Raw genomic sequence first — 19,505 nt, 5'->3', positions numbered from 1 at the left:
ACCCTTGGCCAGGCGCAGTGGCTCACGCCTGTAATCCCAGCCTTTGGGAGGCCGAGACGGGCGGATCACGAGGTCAGGAGTTCAAGACCAGTCTGGCCAACACAGAGAAACCCCGTCTCTACTAAAAATACAAAAAATTAGCCGGGCGTGGTGGCATGCACCTGTAATCCCAGCTGCTCAGGAGGCTGAGGCAGGAGAATCACATGAACCTGGGAGGCGGAGGTTGCAGTGAGCCGAGATTGTGCCATTGCACTCCAGCCCGGGCAACAGTGCAAGACTCCGTCTCAAAAAAAAAAAAAAAAAAATTTGACCCTCTTCTTTTCAATGATGAGTTATAACATTGGCCACTAGTCAGGAGCTATTTGGATATGTATGTTAAAATACACAGTGGAGAAGTCATTCACTGAAATAATATCCCGGAGCTGGAAAAGATACTTTAGACGATAATTTGTTTTTAAAACACTTTAAAGTGCTTTGCATTTTAGTATGAAAAAATTATTTAAAGGCTAAATGGAGTCTACACATTTAAACATATTTTGTCTTCTATAGGTTGGGTTTATCAGCCTCGTCCAGGGAAGCGAAAACGATTCCCTCTAAGTGTTTCCAATGTATTTTCTGGTACCACACAGAATATCATCTCTACAAATCCTACAACAGTTTATCCTTACCGCTCACCTACGTACTCTGTGGTAATTCCCAGCCTACAGAATCCCATCACTCATCCAGTTGGTGAGTTAGTTTTATTGTAGATTACTATTTTTTAAATAGCTGCAAGAAAATTTTACCTCAAGTTTGAAGTGTTCTTTCTGTTAGTCTTAAGAATTTGGAACAACAATATTAAGAAAAAAAGAAGAGGGAAAGTGAGAACATTAAATAGGAGAAGGAAAAATTTCAGTAGAGATCAAAACACTTGGTTTGCCAGAGTAGCAAATAATCCATGTGTAAAACCTCAGACCTTTTAAGCAAATCAGGATGAGCCCATAGATTAGGCAGATAATGCAGGAAATAACTGAGGTAATTCAATAGGAAAAAGGAGAGTCTTTTTACTAACAGCATAAAAGAATGGCTTGCTAATGGGGTATGAGGCATCCTGTCCTGGAACTTAGTAATGATACTGATTTGTTGAGACCATTCTCTCACTGCTCTAGAAAAGCAGTGGAAGTAATCTATTTTCTACCAAATATTTGTTTGGTTCATTATATTAATCTCTCTAAATGTCTCCTCTGAGTTCTTTACATTCCTGTTATTGATTTTAAGAACCCAAAATTGACAACCTAATATCTTAATAACTTGTTATAGGGCTATCCATCATTGGTTTGTTTTTCCAGAACAGTTTTTTTTTTGAGATGGAGTTTTCGCTCTTGTTGACCAGGCTGGAGCAATGGTGCAATCTCAGCTCACCACAACCTCCGCTTCCTGGGTTCAAGCAATTCTGCTGCCTCAGCCTCCCGAGTAGCTGGGATTACAGGGATGCACCACCACACCCGGCTAATTTTGTATTTTTAGTAGAGATGGGGTTTCTCCATGTTGGTCAGGCTGGTCTGGAACTCCCGACCTCAGATGATCTGCCCGCCCCGGCCTCCCAAAGTGCTGGGATTACAGGTGTGAGCCACCACACCTGGCCCCCAGAACATGTTTTAACCATCTTTAAGGGAGAGCTTTATACATTCACTACTTGCTGTCACTTTTTTTTTTTTTTTCAGACAGGGTCTCACTCTGTTGCCCAGGCTGGAGTGCAGTGGCAGCATCACAGGTCACTGCAGCCTTGCCCTCCTGGGCTCAAGCGATTCTCCCACCTCAGGCTCCCTAGTAGCTGGGACTATAGGTGCACACCACCATGCCTGGCTAATTTTTGTATTTTTTTAGAGATGGGGTTTTGCCATGTTGCCCAGGCTGGTGTCAAATCCTGGGCTCAAATGATCCACCCACCTTGACCTCTCAAAGTGCCAGGATTATAAGTGTGAACCACCATACCTGGCCCACTTTCTTAAACCTACTAAGACTGCATAAACCTGCTTTTTCTATGTTTTTTTAACCTGTTTAAATCCTTCTGGTAATAAAGCCACCCATATGAGCTGAGAGTTTTAGATACCTTGGAAACTGACTTATTAGAATCTTAGGCATTTTCAGTGTTGTTTTTGTTGTTTAATGTATTATTTTAGCAATTGATAGCAACAAGCTACATTCCAGATGTCTAGACTCAAGAGAGAGATGCAGAAAGCTGATCCTATAGCCCTGTTCTGTCCTAGCACAGGCAGGCACTCTCAGTCTTCACTGTTTGGTAGTGACTTCCTTAATCTTGTATTTCAACCCAGGCTTAATTATGACTTTGTTCACTTACCTTGTTTTTCTGTTATGTTATTTATTTATTTTTTGAGACAGAGTCTTGCTCCGTTACCCAAGATGGAGTGTAGTGGCGCGATCTTGGCTCACTGCAGCCTCTGACGCCTGGGTTCAAGCAGTTCTCCCACCTCAGCCTCCCGAGTAGCTGAGACTACAGGTGCACACCACCATGCCCATCTAATTTTTGTATTTTTAGTAGACATGGGGTTTCACCATGTTAGCCAGGCTTGTCTCGAACTCCTGGCCTCAAGTGATCCACCCATCTTGGCTTCCCAAAGTGCTGGGATTACAGGGTGAGCCACCATGCCCAGCCTGTGTTATGTTATGATTTCTGTTTTCATAATGTAAGTTTCTTCTTCTTATCCCTTTTTCCAAGACCTCACTTACATCTGCTTCTACCCACTGTTAAATGCTGTATATTTTCTCTTCCCAGAAACAGAATTAACAACGTTCTTATTTGAAACAGTTGACATTTGATACATTAATTTTATGCCATTCTGAGCAAAGATAAGGGTTGAGTAGAAGCTGGAAGATTTCTTCTAATGTTGGTAGGGTTCTTTCTCCATGATGTTGTATTTAAGTATGGTAGGCAGAATTATAGGAAGCACTTCAGAGCTATGCACAACAGTAATCAAATCTAAGACAAGAATGATTTTTTTTGTTTGTGCTTAGTTTTTTGTTTTGTTTTGTTTTTTACAATATCTCTTATTTCTGGTGACATGTAGTGTCAGTAAAGATTTATTTCTTGGGCCAGCTGTGGTGACTCATGCCTGTAATCCTGGTGCTTTGGGAGCCTAGGAGTTCGAGACTAGCCTGGGCAACATAGCAAGACGCTGTCTCTAAAAACAAACAAACAAATTTGTTTCTTGCATCTCAAAAGATAAACAGAGAACATTATCTTATAAGCATAATTTGGGAATTATTAAGATATACACCTTAACAGTAAATCATGAAATTTATCTGCTATTTTGTTCCCCAATCATATGGCTTTGAAATATATTCTTATAGACTGTTCTCATCAACTTGGCATTTTATTATTTAGAGAAGTCAGTATCACTTGCAAATTTGGAAATTTCACAGTATATTTAATATTCTAAATCATTTGTGAAGCTTAAGTTAGAACAGATTATAGCACACATCTCTTGTGTGCTATAATCTTGGGGAATCATAATTTTAATATCTTGTCATATACAGTTAATGTATATACTTTTTTGTTGTTTCAAGTAATTTCATATTCTAAATATGAAGTTATGGTAATTTTGTTTTTCAAGCATGTTTGCTTTATTTCCATGGAAGAAAGATATCAAGATAGTGAGGTATATGATTTTTCTCATATAGAAACAATTTGCTCTTTTTCTGTAGCAAGTTTTGTGCATTAATATCGTACTGTATACATTTCACCACCATTTCAGGTGTAGATAATAGACTCACCAAGCTAGAGTTGTCAAGGTCATCGGTTTCAATAGCTGGAAGTCATGTTAATTTTCTAAAAAATCTCTGGCAGAAGCCATTTGTACCTACTTTGTCTAAAATTTTCTCAGTTCCACCCTTGAGGTTTTTAAAAAAATTTTTTTAATATTTATATTTATATATATTTTTGAGACAAAGTCTCATTCTGTTGCCCACGCTGGAGTGCAGTGGCGCGACCTCAGCTCACCGCAACCTCCCCGGGGTTCAAGTGATTTTCCTGCCTGAGCCTCCCGAGTAGCTGGGATTATAGGCATGCACCACCATGTCTGGCTAATTTTTGTAGTTTTAGTAGGGTTTCACCATGATAGCCAGGCTGGTTTTTCAAACTCCTGACCTCAGGTGATCTGCCCACCTCTGCCTCCCAAAGTGCTGAGATTGCAGGTGTGAGCCATCATGCCTGGACAGAGGTTTTTTTTTGTTGTTGTTGTTGTCTGTTTTCTTCTTTAAAAAAAAAATTCTTGGGTGAATGCCATCTAAGATCTATTTATATTCCTTTTGTCAATTGGATTAGAACATTCTTTGAACTTGTCATTATACTGTAGTTGATCTAATATTTTTAACCTATTTACTTTGAAAATTAGGGTTCAGAAATCTTAAGGTCTTCTTTAGGAGAAAGGAATTTATTGAGTCTGTCCGTTCTCTGTCAGTTGCTGTTTGTACCGTAATGACTAAATAATTCCACTGATTCTCTCCTTTTTGTAAAAATATTTGGAGTCAATTAGTATTGACTTTGAGGTCTCTCAGATGTGGCTCCTTCAATTTTCCTTTGGACTGCCTAGTTTTTTTGCATTTGCCTCACCGCAGTTGGGCTCATTTGTACATTTGGACAAGCTTTTGAAGGTTTTATTGTTGTTGTTGTTGTTATTTTTTATTTATTTATTTTTTTGCCAGTTAGCCATAGTAACTGTGAGGTTGAGGCACATTTCTTTCTTTTGTGTTTTTAGCATTGTAAAATAATCTCCATTTTTCTATGAACTTTTAATTTTAATCTCTATCAGCCTTTTTCCCTAGCCAATATCAATATTCCAAAAATTGAATAACCCCAGCGTAGATTTTTTTGACTTTCTCTTTAGCCAGGATCATAAATTTAAATATGTTGTGATTACTACTGCATAATATTTCACACACTGAATTCATGGATTTTCTAGTAATATTTCTCCATTATTTGGCTCTCAATCAGGCTTCTTCTTTTTTTTTTTTGAGAGGGAATCTTACTCTGTCTCCCAGGCTGGAGTGCAGTGGCGTGATCTTGGTTCCCTGCAACCTCCACCTCCCAGGTTCAAGCGATTCTCCTGCCTCAGCCTCCTGAATAGCTGGGACTACAGGCAAGCGCCACCACGCCTGGCTAATTTTTGTATTTTTAGTAGAGACGGGGTTTCGCAACATTGGCCAGGCTGGTCTTGAACTCCTGGACTCAAGTAATCCGCCCGTCTCAGCCTCCCGAAGTGCAGGGATTACAGGCATGAGCCACTGCACCCGGCCCTCAAGCTGATTTCATTTTACTGTGTATTCTACCAAACCTTTTTGTTCTAATCGATCACTTGTCCTGTACTAGATCTTCCCAGTACACTTTTATCACATTAAGATATTCAGTAAATATATTCGAAATCTGGCAGTTTAATCTGGTATTCTCCCCTGTAACAGTGAGTTTTATCTCAGATATCTTCTGAGTAAATTCCAGTGGCACATTTGTTTGCCTGCTTACCTGCCGCCTTCACTACTAAGGTTTCTTAAATCGTATTATGGGGCAAACTCTGCTAGGAACAACATATAAAGTTTTTTTGTAGTCTCTGCTGTCAAAGAGTTCGTTAGGTAGTCGTAGCAAGTATAGATATAAATATAACTACTTTTACTATTTCTTTGATAGAATCTACTTTCTTGTCTGGTATTATTATTATTTTTTGAGATAGAGTCTTGCTCTGTCACCCAGGTTGGAGTGCAGTGGCATGATCTCAGCTCACTGCAACCTCCACCTACCAGGTTTAAGCGATTCTCCTGCCTCAGCCTCTGGAGTAGCTGGGATTACAGGTGCATGCCACCACGCCCGACTAATTTTTGTATTTTTAGTAGAGATGGGGTTTTACCATGTTGGCCAGGCTGGTTTTGAACCTCTGACCTCAGTCGATCTACCTGCCTCGGCCTCCCAAAGTGCTGGGATTACAGGCATAAGCCACCACGCCCAGCCCTTGTCTGGTATTATTTTTATGTCTGGTGCATTATTTACTCTGTCACTCACATTTAGTACTATCTCCCAAGCTCCTCTTCTCTTTCTAGTTCTTTTTTTTTTCTGTAGAGATGGGGTCTTGCTAGATTGCCCAGTCTAGTCTCAAACTCCTGGACTCAAGTGATTCTCCCATCTTGGCCTTCCAAAGTGTTGGGATTACAAATGTGAGCCATGGCACCCACCCTGTTTCTAGTTTCTGAAAGTGCTTATGTTACTGGCGCAAAGTTCTTGGCTCTCAGTGTAATAGAAATTAACAAGAGGCCAGGCAAACTTTTCCTAGACAGGGGTTGTTAGGGCTTATGCCTGGAAAGATTGGGTATTAAGAGAGACAGCACAGGAGACAGGGTTCTCTGGCTGGCTCTCCAAGGGAGTGCATTATGGTGTCTTCAGGAGGGTGATATGCATAATTCATGAGGTAGCTGAGTGTCATTACGTATGCGAGGTGGAGTGCAGGGTGTGCAGACAAGTAAGGAATCATGCTAACTCATATGTTGATCATGATCAGAAAATCTCCCTGGGCGGAGATTTTAGTATTTCAATCCTAGAGATTTTAATATTACAATCCTAGGGGTTAGGATCGTCATTCTAATTCTAGATCGTCATTCTAGAATTTGCCAGGAGGCCATTCTCACATGCAGCCCTTGTGCACATGCAGGCGATAGAGTTAATTCCCTTGAGTAAGATTTGTGGTGGAATGCTGCTTATCTTAGTTTTTTCAGACAGCTTGCAAGGTCTGGTCAATGGGTATGGTGTCAGTGGGGGTGGTGCTGCAAGGTCTGGTGGTCAGTGGGCATGTATGGAAAAATATGTGAGTGAAGGTGAGATGATCCCCGCCACCCCACTACCCTGTCTCGCTTATAGCATGGTAGTGTGGAATTCTCTTCAGATCTTTGATTACATGTCTTTGATGCCAGTTATGCCAGCATCCTCCTTTTATATGAGTATTCCTATTCATTTAAAGGCTTTGGAACTTTTATAAAAGCTGTATCCATTCATACTTTTCTTAACTATTTTTTATTAACCAGGTTCTGGCTAGATACTGGGATATGAATAGAAATTGAGAGTTCCTGCTCTCAATCTCCCAGTTTGGTGATCATGGTTGGGGTGGCAGACATGCAAATAATCACAAATATTTACACTATTTCATGATAGATGATAGGTTTACAAGGTTTGGAGGGAACGTGGACAAGGGAAATTAACCTGTGCTTGATAAATCAGGAAGGGCCTGAGTAGGGCCTGTGCCTCACAGATAGTGGGGCTAGCCCATATAACCTCATCAGGTGAAAATCAGGGCAGCATCATTACATCCTGTTTCTCTACTTCACTGGGTCAGAGCCCATCTTCAGACAGGTGGCTATGTCCCTTAATTCCCTACTTCCTGCTTTAAGAGGGGCATTATCTGCTTTATCTGGAGAAAAGAAAAGAGAGGGAAGTCACCTGAATGAGGCTGGGAAAAGATCCACATTTCTTTCAGTCTATGACAGAGACATGTCCAACCGCAGAATTTCTTGGACTGCATCTTCTTTATTAATGGATTCGAAACTGTATTGCAATACGTTAGATCATGACTCTCTTGCTGTGGCATCCATCTGTATTTCTTCAGGAAAGTTGAATTAAATTTAGACCAGGTGTGTCATTTGGGTCACTTAGCAGCTCAATCAGTAGTCCTGTCTTCTTCAGGAACAGAAAGCTAAAACACATTAATTGTTTCACCTACCTTTAAAAATTTTGCCGTATCTTTCATGCTCTGCTGCAATAGTATTCCTTTTGTATCTGTCACCAATGGTTGACATGTGGCAAGTCCTGTTCTCACTTGGAAATTTCCTTTCGTATTCATATTGAATACAATAGAGTGAAGTAATTTTGTTGTTTAAGTTTTTTTCAACTAAAAAAATTAAATGTCATTTATAATTTAGTTTAATATAGAGAAGTTTACAAAAGAAAAGAAAAATGACCCATACTGCTACTCTGAAACCCCTAGTAATATTAAAAATAAGATTAATATATTTAGGTAAACAGAACATTCAGATAGTACCAGTAGGTATAAAACGAAAGTCTGGCTTTTCCTCCTGCCCCACTGCCCTGTCCCCTCTCTTAGATCATGGCTCCTTAAAGGTAACTAGTGTCAATAGCTTCATATTATTATTATTTTTAAATGTATATATGCATACCAGCATTTATGTGTTTTCAGTCTTTTAATATATCTATCAATAATTTTATTCATTTGTTTATTCATCTAAAAAATATTTGTTGAGGGCCTCTTCTGCCCCAGACAGAATGTTTCACCCTGGGGATACAGCAGCAAACAAAACAGAAAACGTTGCTCTTCTCATGGCACTTAGAGTCTAGTTGAGAGAGAGAGACAAAAAATGTAAATGAACAAGAAAACAAGATAACTTCAGTTTGTTCAAAATGCTGCAAATGAAATAGAGTGGTTTGATATGATGATGCAGTTAGGTAAGGTGATTGATGAAGGCCTCTGCTTATACAATTTATTAAACTTTACTGAAAGAAGAAAAACATGGAATGACTCAGTTAATTCTTGATTTATGCTATTTTTATTTCTAAAGGTGAAACCTCACCTGCTATCCAGCTGCCCACACCTGCAGTCCAGAGCCCAAGCCCTGTCACACTTTTCCAGCCCAGCGTCTCCAGTGCTGCTCAGGTGGCTGTCCAGGATCCAAGTCTACCTGTCTATCCAGCACTCCCACCCCAACACTTTACTGGGCCTTCCCAAACAGACACTCATCAGCTGCATTCTGAAGCCACTCACACTGTGAAGCAACCCACTCCTGTCTCTCTAGAGAGCGCCAACAGGATTTCAAGTAGTGCAAGTACTGCCCATGCCAGATTTGCAACTTCGACCATCCAACCTCCTAAGGAGTATTCCAGCGTTTCCCCTTGTCCCAGAAGTGCTCCAATCCCCCAGGCTTCTCCCATTCCACACCCACATGTCTACCAGCCCCCTCCCCTTGACCATCCAGCCACACTGTTCGGGACACCACCAAGATTCTCTTTTCATCACCCTTACTTCCTACCCGGACCTCACTACTTCCCATCAAGGTAAATTAACATTTTTTTTCCTTTTACCTAAACATTCAGCTAATGAGTTTTTACCTGTGACAACATTTTTTTGTTTGTTTGTTTTTAAATACTGAAAAGCAGACTTCTTCAATTCTGCTGACTAGGAGCCAAGCAGTTAACATAAATAGATGGAGAGGGCCAGGTGAGGACTGGGGTAGCTAGAGAGAGTGCATCTCTAACTCAGCTCCAGCTGACTCTTGTTACATAAGAATATAGGCTTCAGGCAGTGGCTCGTGCCTGTAATTCCAGCACTTTGGGAGGCCAAGGTGGGTGGGTAACTCGAGGTCAGGAGTTTGAGACCAGCCTGGTCAACATGGTAAAACTCTGTCTCTACTAAAAATACAAAAATTAGCCAGGCGTGGTGGCACGTGCCTGTGATCCCAGCTACTCAGGAGGCTGAAGCAGGAGAATCACTTGAACCTGGGAGGCGGAGGTTGCAGTGAGCTGAGATCACACCAACTGCACTCCAGCCTGGGTGACCATCTCAAAAAAAAAAGAACAAGAATATAGGCTTTAATGTTGTTGGATATAATTTTTCATGCAAAATAACTATAAGGGACCTTAAGATCATTTAGTCAAATGTATTGAGGTGTACTTATTGTATAGAGGGGGTGCATCTCAAACTTTATTGTGTATATAAATCATGTGGTATTTTGTTAAAATGCAGATTCTGATTCATTGGGTCTGGGGTATAGTAGTATCCTATATGGGAGTACAGTACGCCTGATATTTGGCATTTCTAGCAAGCTCCCAAGTGATTGCCAATTCTGCTGGTTTATGGACCACACTTTGAATAGCAAGGGTATAGAGGAGGGCACTTGGCCTATGTGAAAAATTGTTTATTTCCCTAGGTTAAATGACTAGACCAAAGTTATACTACCTCTTTGTGCCCTTTCTACCAAATTAGAAAATTTCCCACGTAAATTACCAATAAAGGAATTCATTTTCATAGGGAAGTATCTAGGGAAAACAAATGTGTAACTTCATTTTGGAATGATAGAAATTTAACTCCCTTGGAAGTATTTTGATAGAGTGGTATTAGCCTCTGCTTTCCTTTTTTTTTTTTTTTTTTTTTTTGAGGCGGAGTTTTGCTTTTGTTGCCCAGGCTGGAGTGCAATGGCGCGATCTTGGCTCACCACAGCCTCCGCCTCCCGGGTTCAAGCGATTCTCCTGCCTCAGCCTCCTGAGTAGTTGGGATTACAGGCATGCGTCACCACGCCTGGCTAATTTTTTGTGTGTGTTTTTAATAGAGATGGGGTTTCTCCATGTTGGTCAGGCTGGTCTTGAACTCCCGACCTCAGATAATCTGCCCACCTCGGCCTCCCAAGGTGCTGGGATTACATGCGTGAACCACCATTCCCGGCCTAGGCTTTACTTTTCAATTACTGTTAAATGTGTAGACAAAGATGGTTTCTGTTGAGACGGGAGTATTAAACTGTCTAACACCAATCTTTTATTGTTTCTTACTTAGCAAGTAAATCTACTTCCCATTAGGGTATACCTACACCTCAATAGAAACAACTTTTGAGGTATATATTATGTTGCTTCAATTTATAATCAATTGCTTGCTTTTGGGCCCTTAGCTCAGGACTGGAAGAAAGTGGAACCAGAGGATTAGATCAGGAGAAAGGAAGATTTTTGTCATCTAGGGTTTGTTTTGTTTTATGTAGAATCTTTTTATCTTTTGCAGCCTTAATAAGTATTTTAGTTCAAGGGATCAAACCTCAAGAGACTTTTAATTTAAGGCCAGGGAGGTTGATAATCTCTTTTCATTGCTATCTGCTAGGATCTAGGATTTTACAGGAATTTTGGAGAATTTTACAAAATGTTTCCTACATATAAGAAGAATATGAAGGATGTAGACTGAATTTAATGAATGAGTAAATTTGAGAACACTTGGCCTTAGTTAGAATCTTGAGGCCTATAACAAAAATTGTGGAAAATTGTATCTGCTACATAATTAATTTTGTAATATGGGAAATGCTTGGACCCTATTTACTCACAGGATAGGTGAAGAAGAGTCAATTACAATGGGCTGTGTACCACAGTGTCACTCTAGCTGTTACTACTTTTTTGTTTGTTGTATTTTTCTTCTTTTTAGTGTTTTGAGAGCTAAGAATTTTTACATGTAGTTTTTATAACAATCCTGTGACTTGGGTATAATATTCCCCTACTTTTTCAGTTAAATAAATGGATTCGTAAATAGCCTCATAAAGGTTGTACAGTGGCAGAGCCAATAGTCAAATTCAGGTTTGATTGATTTTGAATTTCATATTTGTCTTTTTCACTATATCAGTAAGACTTCTTTTATGACAGCTCCTCTTGATTGGCTGCTGTTAGTTGCTAGCAGAGAATCATATGGAAAAAATATATTTTGAATAAAAACCTCACATAGTCAAGTGGACATTGGGGCAGGTAATTTTCCTTACATATTACATAGATTAAATCATAGAAGTCTATCTTATTTATTTGGGACAAGGCTTGTAAGATTTGACTGTTAATGTATAAATTATCTGACACTTTAAGGAACATTTTAAAAGGAAGCTCTTGAAAGTAAGTTCTTTGTTTTTTGTTTTTTGTTTTTTTTTTGAGACAGAGTCTTGCTCTGTCACCCAGGCTGGAGTGCAGTGGCGCAATCTTGGCTCACTGCAACCTCTGCCTTCCAGGTTCAAGCAATTCTCCTATCTCAGCCTCCCGAGTAGCTGGGACTACAGGTGCCTATCACCACACCCGGCTAATTTTTGTATTTTTAGTAGAGATGGGGTTTCACCATATTGGTCAGGCTGGTCTCGAACTCCTGACCTCAGGTGATCCACCTGCCTCAGCCTCCCAAACTACTGGGATTATAGGCATGAGCCACTGCTCCCACCCAAAAGTAAGTTCTTGGAAGACAGAAACTACCTTTTTTGTTAATACTATTACTGCTAATTAATAATAATGCTATTGGAAGAACCAAATGAAGTGACTAACTATTATACTGAATTTTATTTCATTTAAGAATGTCAGAGCAGTATGTCAACTATAAACATTAAGCTATGCATAGTTTTTTAGAAAAGAAGACTAGCCTTATCAATTATAATATTTTTCAGTTGTTTTTCTGACTCTACCTGTATGTGTCTGATGATAATTTCCCCAAGGAAATAGATAATCTATTTATGACTGTCTAGATAGTATATTTCAGTAAACCCTAAATGCCAAAATTAATTGAGTCTCTCTCAATTTTTCTCTTCTCCCAACTGATAATGGAATTTTCTGTAAGGAATATTTCTGGGCAGGTGCAGTGGCTCACGCCTGTAATCTCAGCACTTTGGGAGGCCGAGGCGGGCAGATCACCTGAGGTCAGGTGTTTGAGACCAGCCTGGTGAACATGATGAAACCCTGTCTCTACTAAAAATACAAAAATTAGCCAGGTGTGGTGGTGGACACCTGTAATCCCAGCTATTCGGGAGCTTGAGGCAGGAGAATCGCTTGAACCTGGGAGGCAGAGGTTGCAGTGAACCAAGATCACACCCCTGCACTCCAGCCTGGGCAACAAGAGTGAAACTATATATATATTTCCTTCCTACTCTAGTTATTTATATGTGGAATTTTCCAACTATTTCAATGTTAGAATTGTAATGGACATTTGAGATATATATACATATTTTGTGTATATATGTATATATTTATGATTATTCACTATTAAAAATTTTGGCTGGGCGTGGTGGCTCACGCCTGTAATCCCAACACTTTGGGAGGCCAAGGAGAGAGAATCTGTTGGGCCCAGGAGTTTGAGACCAGCCTGGGCAATTTAGTGAGACCTTGTCTCTACCCCCAAACTTTTTTAATTAGCTGGTCGTGGTGGCATGTGCCTGTAGTCCCAGCTACTCAGGAAGCTAAGGTGGGAGGATCACTTGAGCCTGGGAGGTGAAGGCTGCAGTGAGCCAAGATCATGCCACTGCACTCCAACCTGGGCACCAGAGTGAGACCATGTCTCAAAAAACCAAAAAGTGTTTCTTTTCGCTACGCAGTTCACTTTGCCCTGTGTATGTAGAGTAAAAATCAAGTAGGCTAGGTGGTTTAATCAAGGAGTCATTTTACAAAACAGATGGACACTCAGAAGTGCTGCTCCCCCTCTCTGGGGCTAACATCTTATTCCTGCCTTCAGATCTTAACCATCATCATATTGTGTTTGTCAAAATGCTCTCTTTCTGTGTACTACATTAATTCTTCAGACTAGTTCTTTTCTCCCTACCCCTTCCTCTTCCTTCTTCTTGCAGTATATTGGGCTTTCACATTCAAGGTAGATACATAGGATCTTCATTCTGTTGGCCATTGGGTAAAAAATATGTTTAAAATCTATGTAAGTAGGGATAAAGAAAAGATATGAAGATAAATGGGGATTTACTATCTTGAAATATATGGAAAATACACTCAGATATATTGTAGGGAAAGTAAGTTCAAAGAATTCCTGGATTTGTAGAAATAGCATCTAAATTGTAAAATTTTAGGCAAATGAATCGAAGGTTAAAAGCAATTCTCTTTAACCTTTGTTTGGGTCAGAGACCCATTTGAGAATTTGATTGAAGTTATGGACTTCTTCCATAATAATGCATATCTGCATACATATACAAACTTTTGCCTAAACTTATGGAGGAGGGAAACTAACAGTCCCAAAACATGATAGACTTAGTTAACATAGAATACCTTCTGCTGTAACTACCTAGAAATGTTAAATTTAAATATGAACAATTTAATACCTACCTGAACTCCCCAGCAAGGAACTCACCATGTGCCAAAATGATCAACAAGTTGAAAACTAGTTGTAGTGGTCCTGGAGATGATTTTCAGATTCAGAAATAGTTTCATTGGTTATAAACTTGGGTTTTAAGCTGGATGTGCTGTCATGCACCTGTAGTCCCAGCTACTTGGGAGGCTGAGGTGGAGTTCGAGGCCAGTCTTGGCAACAAATTGTGATCCTGTCTCTAAAACAAAAACAAAAACAAAAACAGAAAAAAACCTAAACTTGAGTTTTAATGTCTGTGAAGGGAAAAAAGATGAGGTCTTGACCCTGCTCTGCTCCCCTGTTCAAGGTGGGGATAGGTACTGAAACTAAAACCTCTTTATAAAGCCAAGACCCTGGAAGGAATTTTTCTTTTTTTTGTTTTTTTGACAGAGTCTTGCTCTGTTTGCCAGACTGGAGTGCAGTGGTGTGATCTCAACTCACTGCAGCCTCTGCCTCTGGGGTTCAAGCGATTCTCGTGCCTCAGCCTCCTGAGTAGCTAGGATTAGAGGTACATGCTACCATGCCTGGCTAATTTTTGTATTTTTAGTGGAGACTGAGTTTTGCCATGTTAGTCAGGCTGGTCTTGAACTCCTGGCCTTAAGTGATCTGCCCGCCTTAGCCTCCCAGAGTGTTGGGATTACAGGCGTGAGCCACCACACCTGGCTGGAAGGACTTCTTAACCTTGATAAAAGGAATATAAAATTTTTGTCGTTGATCCAGGTAAAGCACAGAAAGAATCTTGTTTTTACTCAGGGCTCTATGTGATTTTCATTAGAAATAAAATTCCCAAGGTGTTTCACACATTGGTTCAGAGTCTAAAATCACCCTGTCCACTGGATGCAGACATTTCTTTTTCTTTTTGAGATGGAGTTTCGCTCTTTTTGCCCAGGCTGGAGTGTAATGCCACGATCTCGGCTCACTGCACTGCCTCCAGGGTTCAAGTGATTCTCCTGCCTCAGCCTCCCGAGTAGCTGGGATTACAGGTGCCCACCACCACGTCCAGCTAATTTTATATTTTTAGTACAGATGGGGTTTCACCCATCTCTACTGGAAATCCAATGAGACCTAATTAGCTAGACTTTTCAGGATAGAGTACCAGAGAAAAGAGAGCTACGCACAGAGGGAACTCCAGATGACTGTTAGGGTCCCTCTTGATTATTCAGTGAAGTACTAATTAGTGCATGCTTGTGAAGAAACAACCCAAGGCAGTGAAAGAACCACCTGAAAGGATCAGAGAAAACAATATCTGGCAATCATGCACTAACACAGTGCTGTGAATAGTCCCACCAACTAGATTGGAAAACTTTTATGGGGCACAGAACATTGGGTACTCAGAAGGGTCTTGCTTCAGATAGCCTTAGCCTAAATGTTGCTATGGTCACAACTAAAAATTCTTTTTTTTTTTTTTTTTTTTTAGTTACGGGGTGGGTCTTGCTGTGTCACCCAGGCTGGAGTGCAGTGGCATGATCATAGCTCATTGCAGCCTCGAACTCCTGGGCCTAAGTGATCCTTCTTTCTCAGCCTCCTGAATAACTGGGACTACAGGTGTGCACCACCATGCCCAGCTAATATTCTCATGTTTTTGTAGAGACAGGGCCTCACTTTGTTGCCCAGGCTGTTTTCAAACTCCTGGCCTCCCAAAGTGCTGGAATTAACAGGCATGAGCCATTGTGCTCTAATTTTTTTTTTTTTTTGAGACGAATTCTCACTCTGTTACCCAGGATGGAGTGCAGTGGCATGATCTTGGCTCACTGCAACCTCAGCCTCCCAGGTTCGAGCAAGCAATTCTCCTGCCTCAGCCTCCGGAGTAGCTGGGACTACAGGCCGCACCACCATGCCCGGCTTATTTTTGTATTTCTAGTAGAGACGGGGTTTCACCACGTTGACCAGGGTGGTCTCAAACTCCTGACCTCAGGTGATCCACACGCCTCGGCCTCCTAAGGTGCTGGGATTACAGGCGTGAGCCACCGCGCCCAGCTCAAAATTCTTAAAAGCAAGACCTGAAAGGACCAACTTGTTTTTAAGTAATTTAACTGCACCCAAGAGCAAAGCTCAAGAATAGAAATAGAATCAAATAATTAAAAAGGTAAGTGAGAGTACGGTTCATTTTTGAGATGGCAGCACAGGGAGCTCTGTGGACCCAGTCTCTAGCAAACAAGTGTAAGTGGTGAAAACTATTTTTGAAAACCAATCATTCAAGTCTCTGGAAGTTGCTGGGTTTGGTGGTGTACCTGTAGTCTCAGGTACTTGGGAGGCTGAGGCAGGAAGATTGCTTGAGCCCAGGAATTTGAGACTGTAGTGAGCTATGATCATACCACTGCATTCTGGCCTGGGTGACAGCAAAACCCCATCTCTTAAATTACATATATAAAATATATATATTATATATATTATATATAAAATATATAATATATATATATAAATGGGAAATCCAGAAGGCCACACACATATCCAGAGCTAGACCCATGTTCAGAAAATACACAAAAAGACCCCAAGCTTTTAACTCTGACTGATCTGTAGGCTCTGTATAAGCAGGAAGTAAAGACTAAGGCAGAATTGAAAATAGCCTGGCTAAGTATTTAAGGAGTGCCCCAGTTCAAAGCCAATCTGTAAAGACCAGGAAAATATGTTTTGTTTTGTTTTTGTTTCTAGGTTTTTAAGGAAATCTCTATCAAATTTCTGACCGCTAAGCTAATTGAACAGAGATTTCAATGACCATGCATAACAAAGAATACGGTCTTTACAAAAATACTCTAGAAAACCAAATAAACAACTACAACCCCAAACAAGCAATAACAACAAACCTTGGATAAGGGAAAGAATTTGATTTCTAGTGGCATCACATTATAATATTCAAAACATCCAGTTTTCAACAAAAAAGTTACAAGACATGCAAAGAAACAAGAAAGTAGGGCATTCACAAGGAAATAATATTAACAGTAACTATCCCCAAGGAAGCTGAGACATTGGACTTAATAGACAGTTTAAATCAGCTGTTTTAAATATGCTCAAGGAACTAAAGGAAACCATGGACAAAGAACTAAAGGAAACCAGGAGAACAATGTTTCACCAAATAGATCATATCAATAAGGAGATAGAAATTAAAAAAGAACCAAATACAAATCCTCAAGCTAAAAATTGCAGTAACTTCTTATAAGACTTACCAATCATACATTGAAATAGTGTTTCTAGTTTCCATCACTTATATTCTCCTGTTCCTTATGACAGACCTTTTAGGTTGACAGAACAGACATTGTTATCCCAATTTTATATAAGAAGGACACAAGGATCAGATAAAGTAAGATTTACTTAAGTTTACCAGATTCTTATGTGGCATAGCTAGAACTAGAGCCTGGGTAGGGCGGCATGGTAGTTAGGAGAACAAGTTCTGGAGTCAAATTGCCTGATTCTGTCTACCACTTACTAATTATATCACTTTGAGCGAGTTACTTAACCTTTTTAAAGCTCCATTTCCTCATCTGTACAGTGGAGATATTTATAGTATCTGTGTCTTAGGGTCGTTCTGAGTGTTGTTCAGTGTTATATTGAAATAACATATACACTCCTTGGCCAATGCCTAAAAAATAGTAAATGCTTACATATTGGATAATATTATTATTTGGACTATTCTAATTAATGTTTTTCCCCCTACACCATGATGCTTTTATCGTTTTTTGCTTTCACTCATGTAACCTTCTAGGATTGCCTTTGTCTTAATTGATCTTTTTGTTCTCTGAATATAACACGAACTCGTCTTTACCACACCAAAATAGTCACTGTAATGCTGGCGTTATAGACTTTAGCACATGTCTAATATATACCTAGATTTTACGTTTTTTAAAAAATTATCTACCAAGCCTTACATAGCGTCTTGCCTACATTGAGTCCTGAAAAAGACAGTTATTGGGTGAATTATTTCTAGCTGAAATGAAGGCTTTGTGGAAAGGATAGATTTTTGTTTTATTGATATATAACATTTTACGTATTTATGGGGTACTTGTCATAAATATGTATAAAATGTGTAATGATCAAGTCAGGGCATTTGGGTTATCTGTCACCTTGATTATCATTTCTGTATATTGGGAACATTTTTAGTCCTCTCTTATAGCTACTTTGAAATACACCAGACATTGTTGCTAACTATAGGCACCCTACTGTGCTACTGAACATTAGAACTTACATCTTCTATCTAACTGTATGTTTGTACCCATAGTCAGCCTCTTTTCATCCCTGAATTATCTGTGGAATTCAATGGATAGAGAGACCTGCTATATGAGCAAAGTTGTGCTAGCCAGAAGCACAGTGTATTTGGCCGTGCACGGTGGCTCACACTCATAATCCCAGCACTTTGGGAGGCTGAGGCAGGCGGATCACCTGAGGTCAGAATTTCGAGACCAGACTGGCCAACATGGTGAAACCCCATCTCTACTAAAATACAAAAATTAGCCGGACATGGTGGCGGGCACCTGTAATCCTAGCTACTCGGTAGGCTGAGGCAGGAGAATTGCTTGAACCTGGGAGGCGGAGGTTGCAGTGAGCCAAATTCATGCCACTGCACTCCAGCCTGGGTGACAGAGCGAGACTCTGTCTCAAAAAAAAAAACAGAAAAGGAACACAGTGTATTCAGGACATGTGTATTAAATTTAAAATGCCTGAACTAAGAGTGGCAGTAGGCATGGAAACCTGAAAAATTTTAGAAACTTTACCTCATTTGTTATAATTAACATGAGCAAGGTACCTAGCACTTGAAGATTTGGGGGTAGGGCATAGTTTCAGAGTTTGAGATAATAGTCTAGTATGTCTGTCATACTTAGGTTTTAAAAAGTAAGGTAACAAAGTTGACTCTGTGTGTGTGTGTGTGTGTGTGTGTGTGTGTAGGCCAGAAATGAAACACTTAACTTGCCATGGGTTTTGCCGATGAGTATGGTCATTATGTTTATGTTATCTGTCACTAGATGGTTGGACTCTACCTCTTCCTATAATTCCTGCTCTATGCCTTTGAAAGAGAGAATAATACTTAAAAACAATTGACAAATGGGTTTGAGTAGCAGAATTTTTGAGGTATAATCTTTTTTAAAAAAATTTTTTTTTGAGATGGGGTCTCACTATATTGCCCAGGCTGGCTTCAAACTCCTGGGCTCAAACGATCCTCCTGCATCAGCCTCCTGAGTAGCTGGGACTACAGGCATGCACTACTGTGCCCAGCAAATGGCAGAAATCTTGGATTTGACTTTTTTTTTTTTTTTGAGATGGAGTCTCACTCTGTCACCCAGGCTGGAGTGTGGTGGCGTGATCGCGGCTCACTGCAAGCTCCGCCTTCTGGGTTCACGCCATTCTCCTGCCTCAGCCTCCTGAGTAGCTGGGACTACAGGCGTCCGCCACCACGCCTGGCTAATTTTTTGTATTTTTAGTAGAGACGGGGTTTCACCGTGTTAGCCAGGATGGTCTTGATCTCCTGACCTTGTGATCCGCCCACCTCGGCCTCCCAGAGTGCTGGGATTACAGGCGTGAGCCACCGCGCCCGGCCAAAAATCCATAACTTGTAAAACTGCAAAATGTCTTTTTGATTCTTCACATTCCTGCCCTCCAAAAAATGTTTTGGAAAAGACCTTTAAGACC

The 19,505-nt window shown here is 40.2% G+C and overlaps 1 protein-coding gene across 9 annotated transcripts in view; it reads left to right on the top strand.

Annotated features, from left to right (window-relative positions):
* The window catches only part of SOX30 (SRY-box transcription factor 30), a 45,650-nt gene that overhangs the window by 24,821 nt on the left and 1,324 nt on the right, over positions 1–19,505 (top strand). For 7 of the 9 annotated variants that reach the window (XM_054684060.2, XM_054684061.2, XM_063810150.1 and 4 more), the window contains 2 exon segments: positions 550–729; positions 8,608–9,100. In XM_054684060.2, coding sequence (XP_054540035.1) covers positions 550–729; positions 8,608–9,100 — 673 coding nt within the window. 9 annotated transcript variants of the gene reach the window in all.

This window comes from Pan troglodytes, chromosome 4 (assembly GCF_028858775.2).
Source record: "Pan troglodytes isolate AG18354 chromosome 4, NHGRI_mPanTro3-v2.0_pri, whole genome shotgun sequence".
Lineage (NCBI taxonomy): Eukaryota > Metazoa > Chordata > Mammalia > Primates > Hominidae > Pan > Pan troglodytes.
Note: the sequence above shows the minus strand (reverse complement) of the source record. Positions and strands in the feature narration are given on the sequence as shown.